The sequence below is a fragment of the Pelophylax lessonae genome (assembly GCF_965119305.1).
Source record: "Pelophylax lessonae genome assembly, chromosome: 13".
Lineage (NCBI taxonomy): Eukaryota > Metazoa > Chordata > Amphibia > Anura > Ranidae > Pelophylax > Pelophylax lessonae.
The window spans coordinates 13,203,490-13,221,632 of NC_138780.1; the positions used below are offsets into that span (position 1 = coordinate 13,203,490).

At 42.6% G+C, this 18,143-nt stretch overlaps 1 protein-coding gene and 1 pseudogene across 2 annotated transcripts in view; both read right to left on the reverse strand.

The window, feature by feature from the left end:
- LOC309569086 (uncharacterized protein) overlaps positions 1-8,349 on the reverse strand; it is a gene marked incomplete at its 3' end in the record, with an annotated part of 62,855 nt that extends 54,506 nt beyond the window's left edge. Inside the window, exons 1-3 of the mRNA XM_082274850.1 lie at positions 8,154-8,349; positions 2,462-2,526; positions 81-244 (exon numbers count right to left, since the gene is read on the reverse strand). Coding sequence (XP_082130976.1) covers positions 81-244; positions 2,462-2,492 — 195 coding nt within the window. The 5' untranslated portion in view covers positions 2,493-2,526; positions 8,154-8,349. The remainder of the gene's footprint in view (positions 1-80; positions 245-2,461; positions 2,527-8,153) is intronic.
- Positions 8,350-14,122: 5,773 nt separating this feature from the next.
- Positions 14,123-18,143, reverse strand: part of LOC309569705 (NACHT, LRR and PYD domains-containing protein 12-like) — a 29,083-nt pseudogene continuing 25,062 nt past the window's right edge. The window contains exons 10-11 of the transcript XR_014226132.1: positions 17,563-17,727; positions 14,123-14,428 (exon numbers count right to left, since the gene is read on the reverse strand). The product of XR_014226132.1 is annotated as an NACHT, LRR and PYD domains-containing protein 12-like (transcript). The remainder of the gene's footprint in view (positions 14,429-17,562; positions 17,728-18,143) is intronic.

Consider the following 18,143-nt stretch of genomic DNA (forward strand, 5'->3'; position numbering starts at 1 on the left):
TTTTTTTTTGCTGATAGTTGTTGTTGACCCACCACTTATAGATTTAATTGTTGTAAAAGTCAGCACATTTTTCTAGTTACCTCCTTATTAATGATATTCCGAGAGGCCATGTACTCCAGCAGCTCTTTGAATTCAGTGGTGGACGCCACAATGTAGATCAGGTCATTTTTAAAATACTCGTAGATTAGTTTAAGTTCATTGAAGTCGTACTGAGACAGCAGCTGATTGAACTCTTCCTGGGTGTCTGGATAAAGAAAGGAACAGAATTAAAGTTTTTTCTTTCACTTCGATAGATGAATGTTGCAGCACCAACATAAGTAGGATTTAGTGGAGAATTGTAATATTCTGTCTCATTGTAACAAAGGCCAGGATTACAATTAGGCAGATTAGGCCTGTGCAGGGCTATTTTTCTGACAGAATAGGTGCAGGAACTCCCCCCTTCTGAGCCACTTCTTGTCTCCGCCCCCCAAACCACCTCTAAACACCATCCCTTGGTTTCACCCCCTACCCACCTCCCAGTATCGCCCCTTTTAGAGACTTCCAAACCAAGTATCATTTTGTGATGATAAGTCATTTGAATGGAATTTAACAAGAAGAGCAGTACAGTAGATCCCCAGCAGCAATAGACCCTTCCAAGGAACAGCAGATTCCCCCAGCAACAATAGACCCCCCCCAGCAACAATGGACCTCAACAACAATAGACCCTGGAAGCAAAAACAGATTTCCCAGCATCAGGCCAGCATCAGTAGACTCTTCAGCAGCCAGCAACAATATACCCTCTCCCTCAACAGGAGATCCCTTCCAGCAACAATTCATCCCCAGCAACAAAAGCCCAAATAACAATAGTTCATCCACCAGCTACAACAGACCTCCACAGCAACAATGGACTGCCGCGCAAAAATAGAACAGAAACAATAGATTCCCCAACAGCGAGCAACAATACACCCCTCCCTTAACAGTAGACCTCTTCCAGCAACAATTGACCCCCCAGCAACATAAGCCTAACCAAGAACAATAGTTCCCCCACCAGCAACAATAGACTGACAAGAAAAAAAAGATACCCTCCAGTCACAATAGATTTCCCAACAGCCAGCAACAATACACCCCTCCCTCAACAGTAGATCCCTTTAAGCAACAATAAGCCCCCAACAGCAACATAAGCCTACCCCCAGCAACAATATTAGACCTGCATCATGCAACAATAGATCCCCCAACAGCCAGCATCAATAGACTCTCCAGCACCCCATTACATTAATTCAGTGCTGGAGGTGCCGGAACTGCGTTCCACCGCGTTCCTGCTGAAAAAAAGCCCTGGGCCTGTGGCCTGTGTCTATGAGCTACAAAGACAAAGAGGTAACATTTTCCTATATACAGGACAAAGGGCCAAAGGGCAAAAAATGCATGATTTTTGTATTTTTTGGAGCTTCATCAACAGGCAACAAGCGATACAACACTCAGGTGTGAATAATAGGATTCTGGATCTTGAGCATTGTAGCGCAACAAAACTCTCGGGAGTGACTGGAGGCTTAAGCTGGCCATATATTATACAATTTCTGTACATTTTCCTTTGGATTTACCTTCAACTTTATTTTTTGTAGTGCAAGGGCCTGCCTGATTGGATACAAATTTTAAGTGTTGTTTAGGTTTGACCTCAAAATATATGGCTTGTGGTAAATCTAAAGGAAAATTGTACAAGAAAATTGTATAATTTATGGTCACCCAGTCATTTACTGCTCCTTCTCACAATGCAAGTCTTTGGGTCAGTGAAAACAACACACTCCCTGCATGGCTGAGATCTCTTATCAGCAGCTGATAAGGAGAAAGGCAGAATCAGAGGAAATTGTGTCTTTGCTGCCTCTAGTGGCAGTCTAGTGTATAGCATGGAGGTCGAATAAGTCTGAGTCAAGAGCAAATCTTTAGTGGTCACGTTGTTTTTTGCATGTAATACAACAACAAAAATATGGAAAACTCAGCATTTAAATTATGTGAATGTTGCATTAAAAATGACTTTAAGGTGAACAATATATTAATAGCTCAAAATATAGGCTCATCAGCAGGACACTTTACTATTTCTTTAGGCCTGGGTCACACTAGTAAGATGCGATTTTGGGACAGTGTCCATTTACAGGAGTACGGCTTTGGAGTAAGCCTGCTCGAGAGCCCCCATAGCAAAAGGTTTGCTATTGGGGGCACTTAGTAGGGGGGAGGAGCCAGGATTGCCGGCAGAGGAGCCTGAAAGAAGAGGATCAGGGCAAAACCATTACACAGAACAGGTAAGTATAACATTTTTGTTCATTTAAAACAAAATCATACCTTTAGAAACAGTTTGCAAGAATAGCCGAATCAGGAGATTTGCTGGCTCATTAACAAATGGCCAACACAGGCTAAACATAACAATTAAATATAGAAACTTTAGAATATAGAAGCTTTAATATATGTGTATATTTTTTGTAAGACCTACCATCACTGTATCTTGAAGGCATCTGACCCATCTTTTATTCTTGCAGAGCAAAATGGTAACCCAACCTTTAAAATAAAAATATAGGTGATATATAATATATGTGTATCATCCCCCTAGTATGAGATGCTAGGTATATTTAGTTACTGGCTTCTCTATAGTCATTGGAGCACCTATAGATTTCTTTGAGCTGTTCTAGATTTCACATGCTGCAAGTTTGATTGCTTCCCTGGGCGTTCTGGAGACTTCTAGAACATAGATGACTGGGAAAGTAAAACTGGTAGCCCGAATATTTAGTGTGCTCCAGCCAATTCCTAGGGAGGTGTGCCCAATAGGTGGGTGAAGGAGAACATATATAGTCTGGGGTCAGGAGCAACCTGAGTCTAGTCCTGCTGGAGAAGCTGCTGCCCCTTTGCGACAGTTCTGCTGAAGTCTGCTGGTGGTCATCGAAGTCCCAGCTATAGCAGAACTGGGGGGCCTATTTCCATTTACTACTAAGGATTTGGGTCTGGAGGACCCACTAAAGAGTGCCTGATGGGAGCTGGGAGGTGTGCAGCTACCATACAAAATTGTGAGTACTGATCCAAACTCAAGAATCTAGTGACCGTGTGCTGTTCTACCTTTGGGGGCCAGTGGTAGCTCTTTCTCCAAGACTACTCCTACAGGGTCTCAGTTCTGGCCTTCCCATTGGTTACTGGTTCAAAGCCTGTTTTCGAGAAGTCTAGCCTAGTCAAGAGTGTCATCCTGTTATAAGTCAGCATTTTTTACATTGTTTCCTGGTGTTCCTGACTCTACTTAAGCAGAGTTCCGGCCACAGAATTTTTTTTTTATCAATACCTCCCAAACTGTCACCACCCCCCTTCATACATCAACTAATCCTGTTTTTTTACAGTGTAATAATTGATTGGCAATTATAAAATCTTACTTTATAAAATGTGTCCTGAGCGCCGCCATCTTTGTCCGAGTTCCCCTGAAGCCGCTGTGTGTTAATGGATGCCCTGCTTCCTGGTTCGAGAGAGGGGCCGGTGAATGCAGCGTGAAATCTCGCGCATGCCCAGTACTATGCGATCGGCATAGTACAGGGATGCCTATCATCGCGTTATTTCCTGTTTGCAAATAACGCGATGAGAGGAGCGGCCGGCCGCCTACGTCACTGCCCATTGCATACTGGGAGTGATGAGTAAGAGCTCCCAGGACGCATTGCGGGATAGGAAGTGATGGCGCGGGCCGCGGCCGCAGAGGGAGGAAGTGGAAGGAAAGGTGAGTATATTTTCTACAATAATAAGGTAAGTAAAAAAAAAAAATCGTAACTACCCATTTGTTTTTCAGGTAACAAACAGCAAGCGGATGGCCCCAAAATCTATTTGGTCGATTTTGTGGCTGGAGCTCCGCTTTACTTTCCTTAACCATGGACAGGACCCCATTGCCTCATGCATCTGAGCTTTCCTCTAGTGCCTCTCCAGATTGTCATGAATGGGACAACATTATGACTCAGATTTATTGACATTTCACTAGTGACCATGTGAACAGTGGATTACCCATCCTTCTCTGTCACTGGGTTATCCTTGGGGTACCTTTTTTTTTCGCAATTCAAAGGTCCCCAAAGTGGCCCATTACACCCAGGTTTTGTGGCCCCATCTGCTTCTCCGGTGGTCTTTACCATCTTTGGACATCCCTGTGGTCTTACTCAACAACCATGGACAGGACCCTATTGCCTCATGCATCTGAGCTTTCCTCTAGTGCCACTTCAGAATGTCATGGATAGGACATCACTAGGACTGTTCAGAGAAGCCTAGGCTGTGTGTGTCCTCCTGTTATAAGTCAGCATTTTTTTACATTGTTTCTTAGTGTTTCTGACTCTACTCACTTTCCTTCACCATGGACAGGACCCCATTGCCTCATGCGTCTGAGCTTTCCTCAGTGCCTCTCCAGATTGCCTCATACGTCTGAGCTTTCCCCAGTGCCTCTCTAGATTGTCATAGATAGGACAGGACTCAGGTTTATGGACATTTCACTAGTGCCTCTTTCGTGTGAACAGCAGATCCCCTATTCCCCTCTGTCTCTGGGTTATCCTGGGAGGTACCTTCTGTTTTTGCTATACAAATGTCCCTAAGGGGTCTCATTATACCCAGGTTCTGTGGCCCCATCTGCTTCTCCAGTGGTCTCTACAATCTTTGGACATCTCTGTGGCTTTACTTAACTCACTTTCACCCCCCCTGGAAGAACTGCATTACCTGCCGACCAGGTTTTCCTTTATGGTATATATGGAATGATCAACATTCGCACATCTTAGAATTAACCTCCCTGGCGGTATGATTATGTCAGGAATTATGTACCAAAAGCGGTACAATTTTTTGCATGGAAATTTGGCGTTATGTATTATAGGCCTACAATTCTTAGTAATTACTGACTTAAACCTGACCAAAACAAGACTCTAGTAGACATCCCAGATGTGATAAATTTGAAACACAAACGCATGAATTATAATCTAATCAATAATATAATTTTTTTATATAATATATAATATTATATATATATATATATATATATATATATATATTATAAAATTATATCATTGATTAGATTATAATTCTTGCGTTATATATATATATATATATATATATATATATATATATATATATATATGTGTGTATATATATATATATATATATATATATATATATAAATATATATATATATATATGTGTGTGTATATATATATATATATATATATATATATATATATATATATATATATACATATATATATATATGTATGTATTGTAAGAATATTTAATAATAAATATCTTGCGCTCGTACTTATGTCAGAATATTTATACTGCTCTGAATATAGCAGTGTATTTATTTATGGTTAATAAGCAAAGATCTGTGAGAAAGGAGAGTCTCCACTTATGCCATAAATCAATGTCGTGAATTCTTTTTAATTGATTAATTTCTTTTTAAAAGCATATACCAATCTTAGTGAGTACAGTCTACAGTGTGGAATATATATAAAAATATTTATTCTCAAGACATGCAAACACGATATATGATCAAACAAGAAATGACACAAAAAGATAACTTCTACATAAAAATGCTAACTTCAAATAATCAATGCAATGTGATGTTTAGCTCAATAATGAAAGGGAAACTGAAACAAAGTGAAACCAAAACGAAAGCAAGATTACCATTTCTTCCCAGGTATAGTATAAGCCATAAATTAATGTTCTATATAAACAGACTACAATGGTCTGCGAATCACAGGGCCCAAAGTCATTCCACTGCAGAAGGAATGAGAATAAGCCATGCAAAACGGAAGACTTAAAATTGCAAATAATGCACTGAATCTGATATTAATAAAAATGTATAAAAACAAAAATCAGCTTTTTAGAGAAAAATATACCATGGCTTATACGGCTGGGATTGTAATCTCATTACCCTTAAATATGCAATATAAAACATATAAGGAAAGAATAAACAATTGTTGAATAAAATCAAATAATACAGCAAGGCATAATTACCACACTTAAGATGGCCGCTAGAGTCCTAAGATGGATGCCAGTGAGGGAGGAATTTCCTCCAAGTTTCAGATGAATGATGTGGATCAGGGAGTATGTCTGCATGAGTCTATTGAAAAATGTAATAGCGTGTGTGGTGTAAGTGTGAGGTGTGTTGTCAGTAGTGTAAAGTGTTGTGTCTCATCTCTCATCTGGGTTGGTCTTTTATATGGTAAGAACAAAGAGCTATAAAAATTACCATAAGTAAAACCCAGAGGGATGAAACATTATCCCAATTGGTCGGGATATTCTATACCTAAACTGATGAGGTCAGAGACACACCTCTTTTGATAATTAACCCCATACTTGGATAATAAAGTTAAATGATTTCTCTATATGTGAGATTAATCATATAACACAACATAAAACTTTGTCCAGACTTCCAGTACATACATAAATGTCCACCTGTATCTCCATAATTCACCTGGGCAAGTAATGCCATTCCAATAATTATATTATTTAACACAATATAATATTTTTATATTGGAATATCTAAAATTATCTCAAGACTGCACCTGGTGTTTCGCCTCCAGAGGGCAGTATCGTACCGTTCATTAGATTTTGTATTTAACATACTTATTAGAACAATTACCACTCTTCTTATCTGATGACCTCTTGACCTCTAGCTAGTGAATAGCCATTACTTATTTGACCATGCCAAAGGGCTGTCAGATATAGTCTAGGTTTGGGAATATTTACGACACCTTGAGCACTAAACCAGTCCAAAGCAATCCTTATATAAACACTCCTACCACATGCCTTAACATGAAGTAATTTGTTTTTAAGACGCACAAGTCCTTACACATCATAGAAAAATATACTTATATATATATATATATATATTATATATCTAATATTATATAAGTATCAAGTTCACACTTCTATATTAATAAGAATACAATGTATTATCGTTAATATACATCTTACATATGATGATGTTTTCTATAAAAACTTATATGGTTCATCTTTAAATGTCTGCTAGAATATACTGGGGTATTGTCCATTGTTATATACTTATAGACAGACTGAGATATCCCCCTTAACATAGCGTCAGACTGACTAAGTTTTATCTGATCGAGATGTCAAAAGGGATCTTATTTACGATTACATAGAAATACAAAGATCTCTGTTGAAACCATAGACCCTTTGTAAGCCTGTGAGAGACATTTTGTTTAACAAGTATATATGAACTTTGTTTCACCTTAAAAACAAGATGGATCCTGTCCTGTTCAGAACCTTTTATGCATAATATGAATATACATGGCTTTTAAATCATTTTTCTTTTTTTTCTATTATTATTTTAATCAACCCCCAATAACCCCGACAGTATGTATATATATATATGTATATATATATATATATATATATATATATATATATATATATATATATATATATATATGTAATATAAATGTTATGTGTTTGTGTTTTGTGCAACGTTTGAATTTCCCTCCCAGTTCCGCTCCCATGCAGCATTGCTGCTGCGGGGAACGGAACCAGGAAGTCATCAGACCGACGGACGAGCGGCGGGGATCTCGGCTGGCGATCACAGCAATGGGAGATCATCGCTGGATCGCCAGGAGAAGGTAAGGGACAGCGCTGCGCGCTCTGCTCACCCACCCCGAGCGTGACTCGGGGATACCGATAATAGCATGGAAAATCCACCCCGAGTCACGCTGGGAGATACCGCTAAGGGGGGTTAAAGCTGAAGTTGAGGTATGGACATGGATGGTTCAACTTGAACCAATGTAAATAAGCATGTGCTAATCACAGGAAGTCGCTGAGCATGGGCGCCATTCGGAGAACACCTTGCTTCTTCTCAACGAGGGTCCATGCACACTGGCTTAAAAAAACGCTGTTCCTAGAGGAGTTTAGCGTTTTGCCTGTAGATACAACTAATATTATCCTATGTGTCCATTTACACTTTATTAGCAATAAAATGTTATAAACACAGCCTACTGCTATAGACTAAGTTCATCTGGACTGTATCTCCAATTGGATCTCATTAACTTGTTTGCTTTGATACTCTGCCTATTTATTGTTTGAGTGTTTTACAGGAGGTATCTAAATCCTCCGTGTCTTTACACAGTGCCACGACGTGGTGTCCCCCCCAGACAGTGAAAAACGAATAATGTTACCTGCAATACGATTCTAAAATCTGGTCTTGGAGGACACCCAGTGCTTTGATATTTCTGATACTTCCTGGTCGGACTCTGATCATTCGCCACACCCAGCAATTTACCTTCCAGCACCTGCCTGCCATTCAGCAGAGATGTGTAAATACGTTGATTAACCCTTTCACTGTCAGAACCCTTTTCGCACAAGTATAAAAAATTATTTAAGGCCTGAAGACTAGTAAAAACTCCCAAACTTACATTTTCTGACACCCGAGAATAAAAAAGTGGTAGTTATAATGTTTTTTTATGTTGCATAATGTTAGCGCAACACAGGGGCGTAACTACAGGGGTTGCAATTGCAACCGGGCCCCATGCTCCTGTGCGGCTCCCCTGTATACCTGGATAGGGGGGGCTGCGGGGGCAGCATGTAGAGAAGTCACTGTCCTCTTTCTTCCTCCTGTAGCTGCAGGAGAAAAATGGAGGAGATTGGTTCCTCTGTATGCTGCCCCCACCACTCCTCCCATCCAGTTCACTTGTGTTCTGCTGTCTCTGGGCCCCTGTATGCTTCCCTGGCCCCCCCCCCCCCCACTGTGCTCCCTTCCCTCTCCTGCCGGCTGCTGTAGGGGATGTGTCACAATAGGGAACCAGGAAGGGGTCAGTAAATACGTAATTTACCAGCTCCTTCCTTTTTCTGAATGGACAGAGTCATAGTCAGTGACATTGTAAAAAAATAAAATAAAATGATAAAAAAATAATACAAATAAAATACCAAAAAATAAAAACTACTGACACCAGTGGGTGAACTTCCAGGATCGCAAAAGTCACACTTGCGACCGGGCCCTGGCATTCCACCACTGTGGGGCGGCCCCAAGATGGCAGAAAGGGGGCCTACTGCAGAACTTGTGAAAGGGTCCCGCTGTGGGTCCTTAATAAAGGGCACCGCTACGAGAGCAAAGGGCCCCAGGATCAGTGGGAAGAGCCCCAGGCTTGAAGAGAAGGAGCCCCGGCCAGTGGTCCAGGGGGTCCTTCATGGTTTCTTGCACCGGGGCCCTGAAGGTTCTAGTTACGCCTCTGGCGCAACAGTTTATGAAACAATAAATTTCAGTATAAATACTAAATAATAATTTTAGGGAAAACAAACACAACATAACATGCAACATTGTTGGTGTAGTTGTGCTTCCTGAGCAATTTCAGTGCTGGCTGGGATGACCAGACGCTCCAAGGGCAATAAATCTACACTACAAAGCAGGGCTTTTTTTCTCAGAAAATAGGTACAGGAACTTCGACCCTCCCAAAACCCGCTCACACACACGCCCTCCAAATAGCTTCAAATAGTGGGTGTGGTCAAATTTTACTAACAGTGGGAGGGTCTTATGGGGGCAATAAATACCAGGAGTGCATTACATACAAAGTGCAGAGTTGGGGGGGGGGGGGGTTGGCTATCACACACAAAATGCAGAGTTCAGGGGTGCGCTGCATACAGAGCGCTGAGTTTAGCCTTCTTCCACAGCTGCTTACCTCTGCATCCCCCATCCACAACTCACTTTCACCCCTCTTCAGCTCTGACCCCTGCATGCAACCTCCATGTTTACTGCCCCCATCTCCCCCCCCCTCCTTAACCAATTCCATACCGGGCCATTTCGGGCACTCCGCTCCTACATGTAGAAATCATAATTTTTTTGCTAGAAAATTACTCCGAACCCCCAAACTGGGGACACCAGACCAGAGAGGCCTTGAAACTCCCAGGAAAGCCAAGGGGCATGAGAAAGATTCCGGCCCGCCAAAAATTTCTCGAGAGGAACCCACGCTTTGTTTTTCACATAATGATGCCAGTCTTAGATCCACTGCAAAGTGATTGCCTCATAATATTTCTTAGGGGAAGGAACCCCAAGTCCCCCCAGTCTTTTAGGACATTGCAATGTATGCAGCCCTATACATGGATTTTTGCCCTGCCAAATACATTTCAGGAACAAGCTGTTAAAGGCCGAAAATAAAGATCTGGATAAAGAGAGAGGCACCATCTGGAGGTAAAAAATCACTCTCGCCAACACATTCATCTTCAATATGCTGACTCGGCCCATCCAGGAAAATGTTGTACGGTCCCATTTCTGAAGGTCAGCTCTGATTGCAGGGAGCAGGGGTGCAAAATTACTAGAGTATAGTTGTGAAACTTGTGTTGGGAGGTTAATGCCCAAGTATTTCAGGGAAGAGCGACACCACTCAAACGGGAAGGATGCCTGTAATTGAGTACTGAGCCCAGGTGGAATATTAAGGGGGAGAATCTCCGACTTACCGTAATTTATTTTAAAATTTGACAGTGATTGAAATCTCCTCAACTCAGCCATGATATTAGGAAGGGAAATCTGTGGGTCCACAACATAAAACAGCACGTTATCCACATAGGCAGACAGCTTGTGCTCAGTCGACCCTAAAACATTTATGTCAGGATTTAGGGGAACCCTGTTCAACAGGGGTTTGAGGGTCAGGGCGAAGATAACAGGGGGCAGGGGGCATCCCTGTCCAGTCCCATTCCGTATAGGGAAGGGTTTAGAAAGAGTTCCATTTACCCTTACCCGGGCCGACGGGGAACTATATAGGGACTCTATCCACCGGAGCCCCAGCCTAGTCAAAACAGTGCGGAGATATGCCAAAGCCACCATGTCAAATGCCTTCTCGGCATCAGTAGACAATAGAAGACAAGGGGGACAATCAGGCTGTGAGTTCGCCCAGTGGATCAGTTGAATCGCCCTATTGGAGTTGTCTTTGGCCTCCCTTCCAGCTATAAACCCCATCTGTTCAATGTGTATCACAGTCGGTAAAATGGCTTTCAGTTGATTTGCTAAGACCTTCGCTAGAATCTTAATATCGTTGTTCAGCAACAAAATTGGTCTATAATTGCTGGGCATAGTGGGGTCTTTCCCCTCTTTCGGGAGGACCGTGATATGGGCCATAAAGGCTTCTGTAAGGATATTTGTACCTGAGGCCAGAGCATTAAAATAGGCGCACATATGACTAGAGAGGGGGAGGAACTTGCGATAATAGGCATTTGTGAAACCGTCAGAGCCTGGGCTTTTGCCTCTCGGCAAATCTTTAATTAACCGATTCAATCTCCGTCTTGGAAATAGGCTCACCCAGCTTTTTGTTGATCTGAGTCGCAAACTGGGGGGGTCGGTGCCTTCTCCAAGTGTGTCAGGTAGCGCATAAAGTTGGGTGTAGTGGTCCCTAAAGGTCTCTGCTATCCTAGAGGGCAACACCGTCGGGGGACCAGGGGTGGTGTGAAGTTTATGGACGTGTCCCGATGTACGCTTCCGATGAAGGGCTCTGGCCAGAAGTCTCCCACATTTGTTCCCGAAATCATAAAACTTATGGGATACATTTCTCAATCTAGCTCGTATACGGGTCTCCAAAAGAGTGGAGAGCACCTCCCTAAGGGTCCGAAGCTCTGCCGTCAGCACCGCATCCACGTTACGTTTGTGTTTAAGCTCCGTTGCTCAGGGTTTAGCCAATAAAGACTAGCCAATAAAGAAATAGCTCTCCTGTGCGTGCTTTCTTCAACCTAGCCCCCTGGGAAATCAGCTCCCCGAACAACGGCTTTGTGTCCTTTCCAAACCGAAACCATCCCTGTCTCCCCCTGCAGATTCTCAGAAAAGTAATGGAAGATGGTTTCAGACACCTGCCGCAATGTGACTGTATCATTCAACAAATTTTCATTTTTTCGCCAAGTCCACTGTCTTGCATGAAGTCTGTTTCTGATTGTTTAGTCAGATACATTCTCACCAGTGGCCTGCTGGAGGTAATTTTGTAGGGCTCTGGCAGTGCTCATCCGGTTCCTCCTTGCACAAAGGAGCAGATAACGGTCCTGCTGATGGGTTAAGGACCTTCTTTGGCCCTGTCCAGCTCTCCTAGAGTGCCTGTCTCCTGAAATCTCCTCCATGCTCTTGAGACTGTGCTGGGAGACACAGCAAACCTTCTGGCAATGGCACGTATTGATGTGCCATCCTGGGGGAGTTGGACTGCCTGTGCAACCTCTATAGGGTCCAGGTATGGACTCATGCTACCAGTAGTGACACTTACCCTCGCCGGATGCAAAACTAGTGAAAAAGATGAGTAGGGAAAAAAAATTTCAATGACCTCCACTTGTAAAACCATTCTGTGTTGGAGGTTGTCTCATTGTTGCCCATGTGGTGGATGGAGGTGGTAGTTATTTATTTTCCTGCCAATTACGAGATATTTTTTTAAACTCGTTTCAATTTAAAAAATATGGAAATTCTGGGTACAGGTTGAGTTAATCTTGTGTGCAAACATTTAATGATGGACTCCTTAGTGTTCTTTTAATTTGTGTTTTTTTTTTTTTTTTTTTGTGTTAAAGCATTATTTGAGACACTGAGCAATTGTTTTATTTTTACCCTTTACATGGTACCTTTAGAAAGGTGTTCGTGTTCTCGTTCTTTCTCACTCGTTCTCTCGTGTTCTCTCGTGCTCTCTCTCTCTCGTTCTCTCTCTCTCTTGTTCTCTCGTGTTCTCTCTCTCTCTCGTTCTCTCTCGTTCTCTCTCTCTCTCGTTCTCTCCCTCTCGTTCTCTCTCTCTCTCGTTCTCTCTCTTTCTCTCGTTCTCTCTCGTTCTCTCTCTCTCTCTCATTCTCTCTCTCTCTCGTTCTCTCTTGTTCTCTCTCTCTCTCGTGTCCTCTCTCTCTTTTTCTCTGGCTCTCTCTCTCTCTCATTCTCTCTCTCTTGTTCTCTCTCTCGGTCTCTCTCTCTCTTATTCTCTCTCTCTCTCTCGTTCTTTCGTTCTCTCTCTCTCTCTCGTTCTCTCTCATTCTCTCTCTCTCTTGTTCTCTCTCTCTTGTTGTCTCTCTCTTGTTCTCTCTCTCTTGTTGTCTCTCTCACGTTCTCTCTCTCTTGTTCTCTCTCTCTTGTTCTCTCACTCTTTCTCTCTCTCTCTCGTTCTCTCTCTCTCGTTCTCTCTCTCGTTCTCTCTCTCTCACTCTCCTCTCTCTCTCTCAAATTCAAATTCAAATAAGCTTTATTGGCAGGACCAAATACATTTTAGCATTGCCAAAGCAGTTGAGTTTGTATGGGAAAGGGGGGGTGGGGGGTCGGTGATGGGTAATATAAAGGGGAATGGGTCTCTCTCTCGTTCTCTCTCTCTCGTTCTCTCTCTCTCTCTCGTTCTCTCTCTCTCTCGTTCTCTCTCTCTCGTTCTCTCTCTCTCTCGTTCTCTCTCTCTCTCGTTCTCTCTCTCTCTCGTTCTCTCTCGCTCTCTCATTCACTCTCTCTCTCTCGTTCTCTTGTTCTCTCTCTCATTCTCTCTCTCTCATTTTTTCTCTCTCTCGTTCTCTCTCTCTCTCAAATTCAAATAATCTTTATTGGCAGGACCAAATACATTTTAGCATTGCCAAAGCAGTTGAGTTTGTATGGGAAGGGGGGGGGGGGGGGTCGGTGATGGGTAATATAAAGGGGAATGGGTCTCTCTCTCGTTCTCTCTCTCTCGTTCTCTCTCGCTCTCTCATTCACTCTCTCTCTCTCGTTCTCTTGTTCTCTCTCTCATTCTCTCTCTCTCTCATTTTCTCTCTCTCTTGTTCTCTCTCTCTCATTCTCTCTCGTTCTCTCTCATTCTCTCTCGTTCTCTCTCTCTCATTCTCTCTCTCATTCTCTCTCTCATTCTCTCTCTCTCTCTCATTTTCTCTCTCTCTCGTTCTCTCTCTCTCATTCTCTCTCATTCTCTCTCGTTTTCTCTCTCGTTCTCTCTCTCTCATTCTCTCTCTCGTTCTCTCCCTCTCTCTCATTTTCTCTCTCTCTCTCGTTCTCTCTCTCTCTTTTATTTAATTCATTCATTAAGATTAATTTAAATATTTTATTTATACAATGAATTTTTTGGATAAAAAATTGGCATAACCAGCTCTGTAGAGGTGAAGGTTTAGACTTTGAAAGTTGAGCGCATTAGTGTCATCATTATAGCAAATGTATGAGTCTCATTATCACAGGAAATGCACCAATTTCATGACTACATCAAAATGGAGCTCTTTGACATAGCGAATGTAAAGGTCTCATCACCACAGGTCATGTACGGGTCTCAATCTCATAACGGACATATGGCTCTGGCTCTGGTCCTGGCTAATGTACAAGCTTTATTGCCAAAGTGAATGTATCACCTTGCAGAATGACATCGCTCAACATCAGACTTGTTCACATGTCCATTGAGGTCAATCAATTGAAATATCAAGGCCTGGTTTCTGAGCACTCAGCTTTTGCAATCATCTTCGGTCTTCATAGGGCAGCCTGTGATTAAAAAAGAGGCTAGAAGGAAGATAGAGAGAAAATGAGAAGATTTTAAAATATCTCCACAGTTGTTAGAAAGCAAAACATTACTCAACAAGCCGCAATGCCCTTTAAAAAGAAATGTATAGGACAACATAAGTCCAAGCTTTTCTGGATTTGCTTTTCTTTTGGAAGTTTAGAACAAATGCCACCTTGGGCAGTTGTCACCACAAAATGATCTCCTTATTGGAAGATTTCCTTCACCTGTTGTGGTGACAACCAATAAAGTTATCGTTTTTCATGGCTTTCAGTCCACCAGGCCAAGCCGTCAAGCAGAATGTCAGTTACAGGGTTGGGAGAAAACATTTCACACTGTCAGGGGTGTTGAAGAGTTATTTCTCTTACGTCCTGTCTTACGTCCTTTTTTTCCCACAAACAGAGCTTTCTTTTGGTGGTATTTGATCACCTGTGCGATTTTTACTTTTTGCGCTATAAACAAAAAAAGAGCGTTTATTTTGAAAAAATAATATTTTTAACATTTTTTTATATGAAATTCCCCCAGAAAAAATGTAAAAATCACAATTTTATTTACATTTTTGGCCAATTTTTTTTCTGCTACCTATGTTTGGTAAAAAAAATCACAATAAGCGTATTTTGATTGGTTTGCGCAAAAATTATTGCGTTTACTAACTAAGGGAAAGATTTCTGTCATTTTTGGTGTTTTTTTTTTTAACGAGTAATGGCGGCGATTTGCGATTTTTTTTGCGGGACTACGACATTGCGGCGGACAGATCGGACCCTTGACTGACATTTTTGACACTTTTGGGGGTACCAGTGACATTTCTACAGTAATCAGTGCTATAAATATGCACTGTTACTGTAAAAATGACACTGGCAGGGAAGGGGTTAATTTTATTGGAGAGGGAGGGGTTAATGTATGCCTGGTGCTTACTAACGTGTGTGGGGGGAGGTCAGTGGTGTATTTAGGTTTTGTGCTGCCCTAGGCCTGACTAAACTTGGGCACCCCCTAATTTAAATATGACCCACCCCTTCCTGTAAAGGCCACACCCCTTCCTGTTTATGACCCACCCTGTCATTTGTAAACCACAGACCACAACCACAGTCTATCAATGCCCATCAGTGTAGCCTCATCAGTGGCCATTAGTACAGCCCCACCAGTGCAGCCTATCAGTGCCCATTAGTGCTGCCTTATCAGTGCAGCTCATCAGCGCCGCCTCATCATTGCAGCCTCATCACTGGCCATCAGTGCAGCCTATTAGTGCCCATTAGTGGAACATTTCAGTGCAGCCCCATCAGTGAAACTTATCAGGGCAGCCTCATTATTGCCCATCAGTGCAGTTTATCAGTACCCACCATTGCTGCCTCAGTGGAAATCAGTGCAGCCTATTAGCGCCCATCAGTGCAGCATACCAGTGCTGCCTTATCAGTGTAGCCCCATCAGTGAAGCTTATCTCATCAGTGCCTCCTGGACCTTGCCCTCTGGCCCAATTTGCCCCATAGGTCTGGCACTATACTAAAAGTGTAGCGCAAGCCGGCAGGGACCCTTTTCATGTGGAAGCTGGGAGGAGGCTGTTTTTTTCCGTGTAGGGGAAAGCTTTTTGCTGCCCCCCTTCAAAGTGCCGCCCTAGGCCTGGGCCTTGTTGGCCTAGGCCAAGATACAGCACTGGGGGAGGTGACTGAGTGACACAGGGACAGTTCGCATGTTCAGCTATGCTGAACCCTGCAATCTGTCACTGTTTGTCACTTAGGAGATCCGACCGCTTTGTTTACACAAGCGGGCGGATCTCCAGACTCGATTTCCCGAGGATCGGGGAAGAGCGGCGGGGATCGCCGCTGCTCCTCCCCTGGCCCGCCTCCTGCTGTGACTGAAAACAGCGGGAGCGAGCCTCCGGCGGCGTGCGAGCGCCGCCCACAAGGGGAGAAGTCCAGCGACGTAGGTCTACGTCGCTGGACGGAATCGAGCCACTTTGCCGCAGTACAGTCCCAGTGACTGGTCGGCAAGTGGTTAAAGAAAGAGGGAAAAATATCTGATTTGCTGCCAGGATCAACAGGTAATAAAACTATATTACCGGGGTGCTCAGGAAGTTAAAAATTCATAGTGACAAACCTCAATGTATGTTGTTTTTAACATTTTTCCCATTTGTAAATTTTAACTATAGTTTTTTCCTTTTCTTCACTTTTATGCCATACCTTAGATAGGATTAGTACAATATGGCACTCTTCACAGTTTCATAGTTACATAGTTAGTCAAGTAGAAAAAAGACACAAGTCCATCTGGCTCAACCAATAAAAAAAAAAAAAACAGTAAAGAAAACCCAACCATACAATCCCATATACACAATCCTAGATCCAGAGGAAGGCGAAAAAACCCCAGCAAAGCTTGATCCAATTTGAAAAAAAGTTCCTTCCTGATCCCCCGAGAGGCAATCAGATATTCCCTGGATCAACTTTACCTATAAATATTGGTACCCACTTATATTATATCCACCCAGGAAAGAATCCAGGCCTTTTTTAAAGCATTCTAGTGAGCTGGCCAGAACCACCTCTGGAGGGAGTCTATTCCACATTTTCACAGCTCTTACGGTAAAGAAACCTTTCCGTATTTGGAGACTAAATCTGTTTTCCTCTAGACGTAAAGAGTTCCCCCTTGTCCTCTGTGATTACCTTAAAGTGAACAACTCAACACCAAGTTCACTATATGGATCCCTTATGTATTTATACATGTTGATCATTTTCCCCCTTAATCTCCTCTTCTCAAGAGCGTATAAATTCAGTTCCTCTAATCTTTTCTCATAGCTCCTCTGTGCCTCTTATCAGTTTGGTTGCCCTTCTCTGCACTTTCTCTAGTTCTCCGATATCCTTTTTAAGAACTGGTGCCCAAAACTGAACTGCATTTTCCAGAGGAGGTCTTACTAATGATTTGTACAGGGGCAAAATAATATCTCTCTCTGAAGTTGTAGAAACCTTTCCGTATTTGGAGACGAAATCTGTTTTCCTCTAGATGTAAAGAGTGCCCCTTTGTGTCCTCTGTGTAAATATGGCGCTATTCACAGATGATAAGGAGCCATCCAACTGACAGTTGAAAACCCTTTTATCACAGTCTAAAAAAAACCTCCATCACATCGTCATTGTTTGGTCTTAGATCTACATACCTGACCCTCTTCAGGCTGGGTGATTTCAGGATGAGCTCTCGGAGGTAAGGGGTTGAGGCACCTGTAAGGCTGTTGTTGCTCAGCTCTAGATCTGTGAGGTTCTTATTGTTAATCAGAGGCATCATCAATGGGAGGTGTTCATCATCTAGTAAAATATCCTGTAGCCTGTCGGAGAGAAGAGAAAAGTATAATGTCTTCCCAAAATCGGTTTCGCTCATTTTTAAAAGTAATATAGAAAAATTACAAGTTTAGCTTTTCTTCTTTCCATTTGTCTCTATTTCTTCTTTGCTCCACATAAAACACATAAAAAAATTCAAGAAAAAAGAGAAATATCAATATCCTATCCCACTGATGGCAAACCTATGGCACACGTGCCACAGCTGGCATGCAGGGCCCTCTCTGTGGGCACACCAGCTATACTGGGAAGCTGTTGCCGCTGATGCCTGGGCTCTCTAATCCTCCCTCCCCCGCACAATAGCAGCTCTGTGTCAAGGGGGGAAGCGAGCGTGGACTGTCAGTCTATGTCCCCGCTCGCCCCCTTCTGTCAAGCAGCGCTGGACAGGGACAGAGCGGCTCTTTCA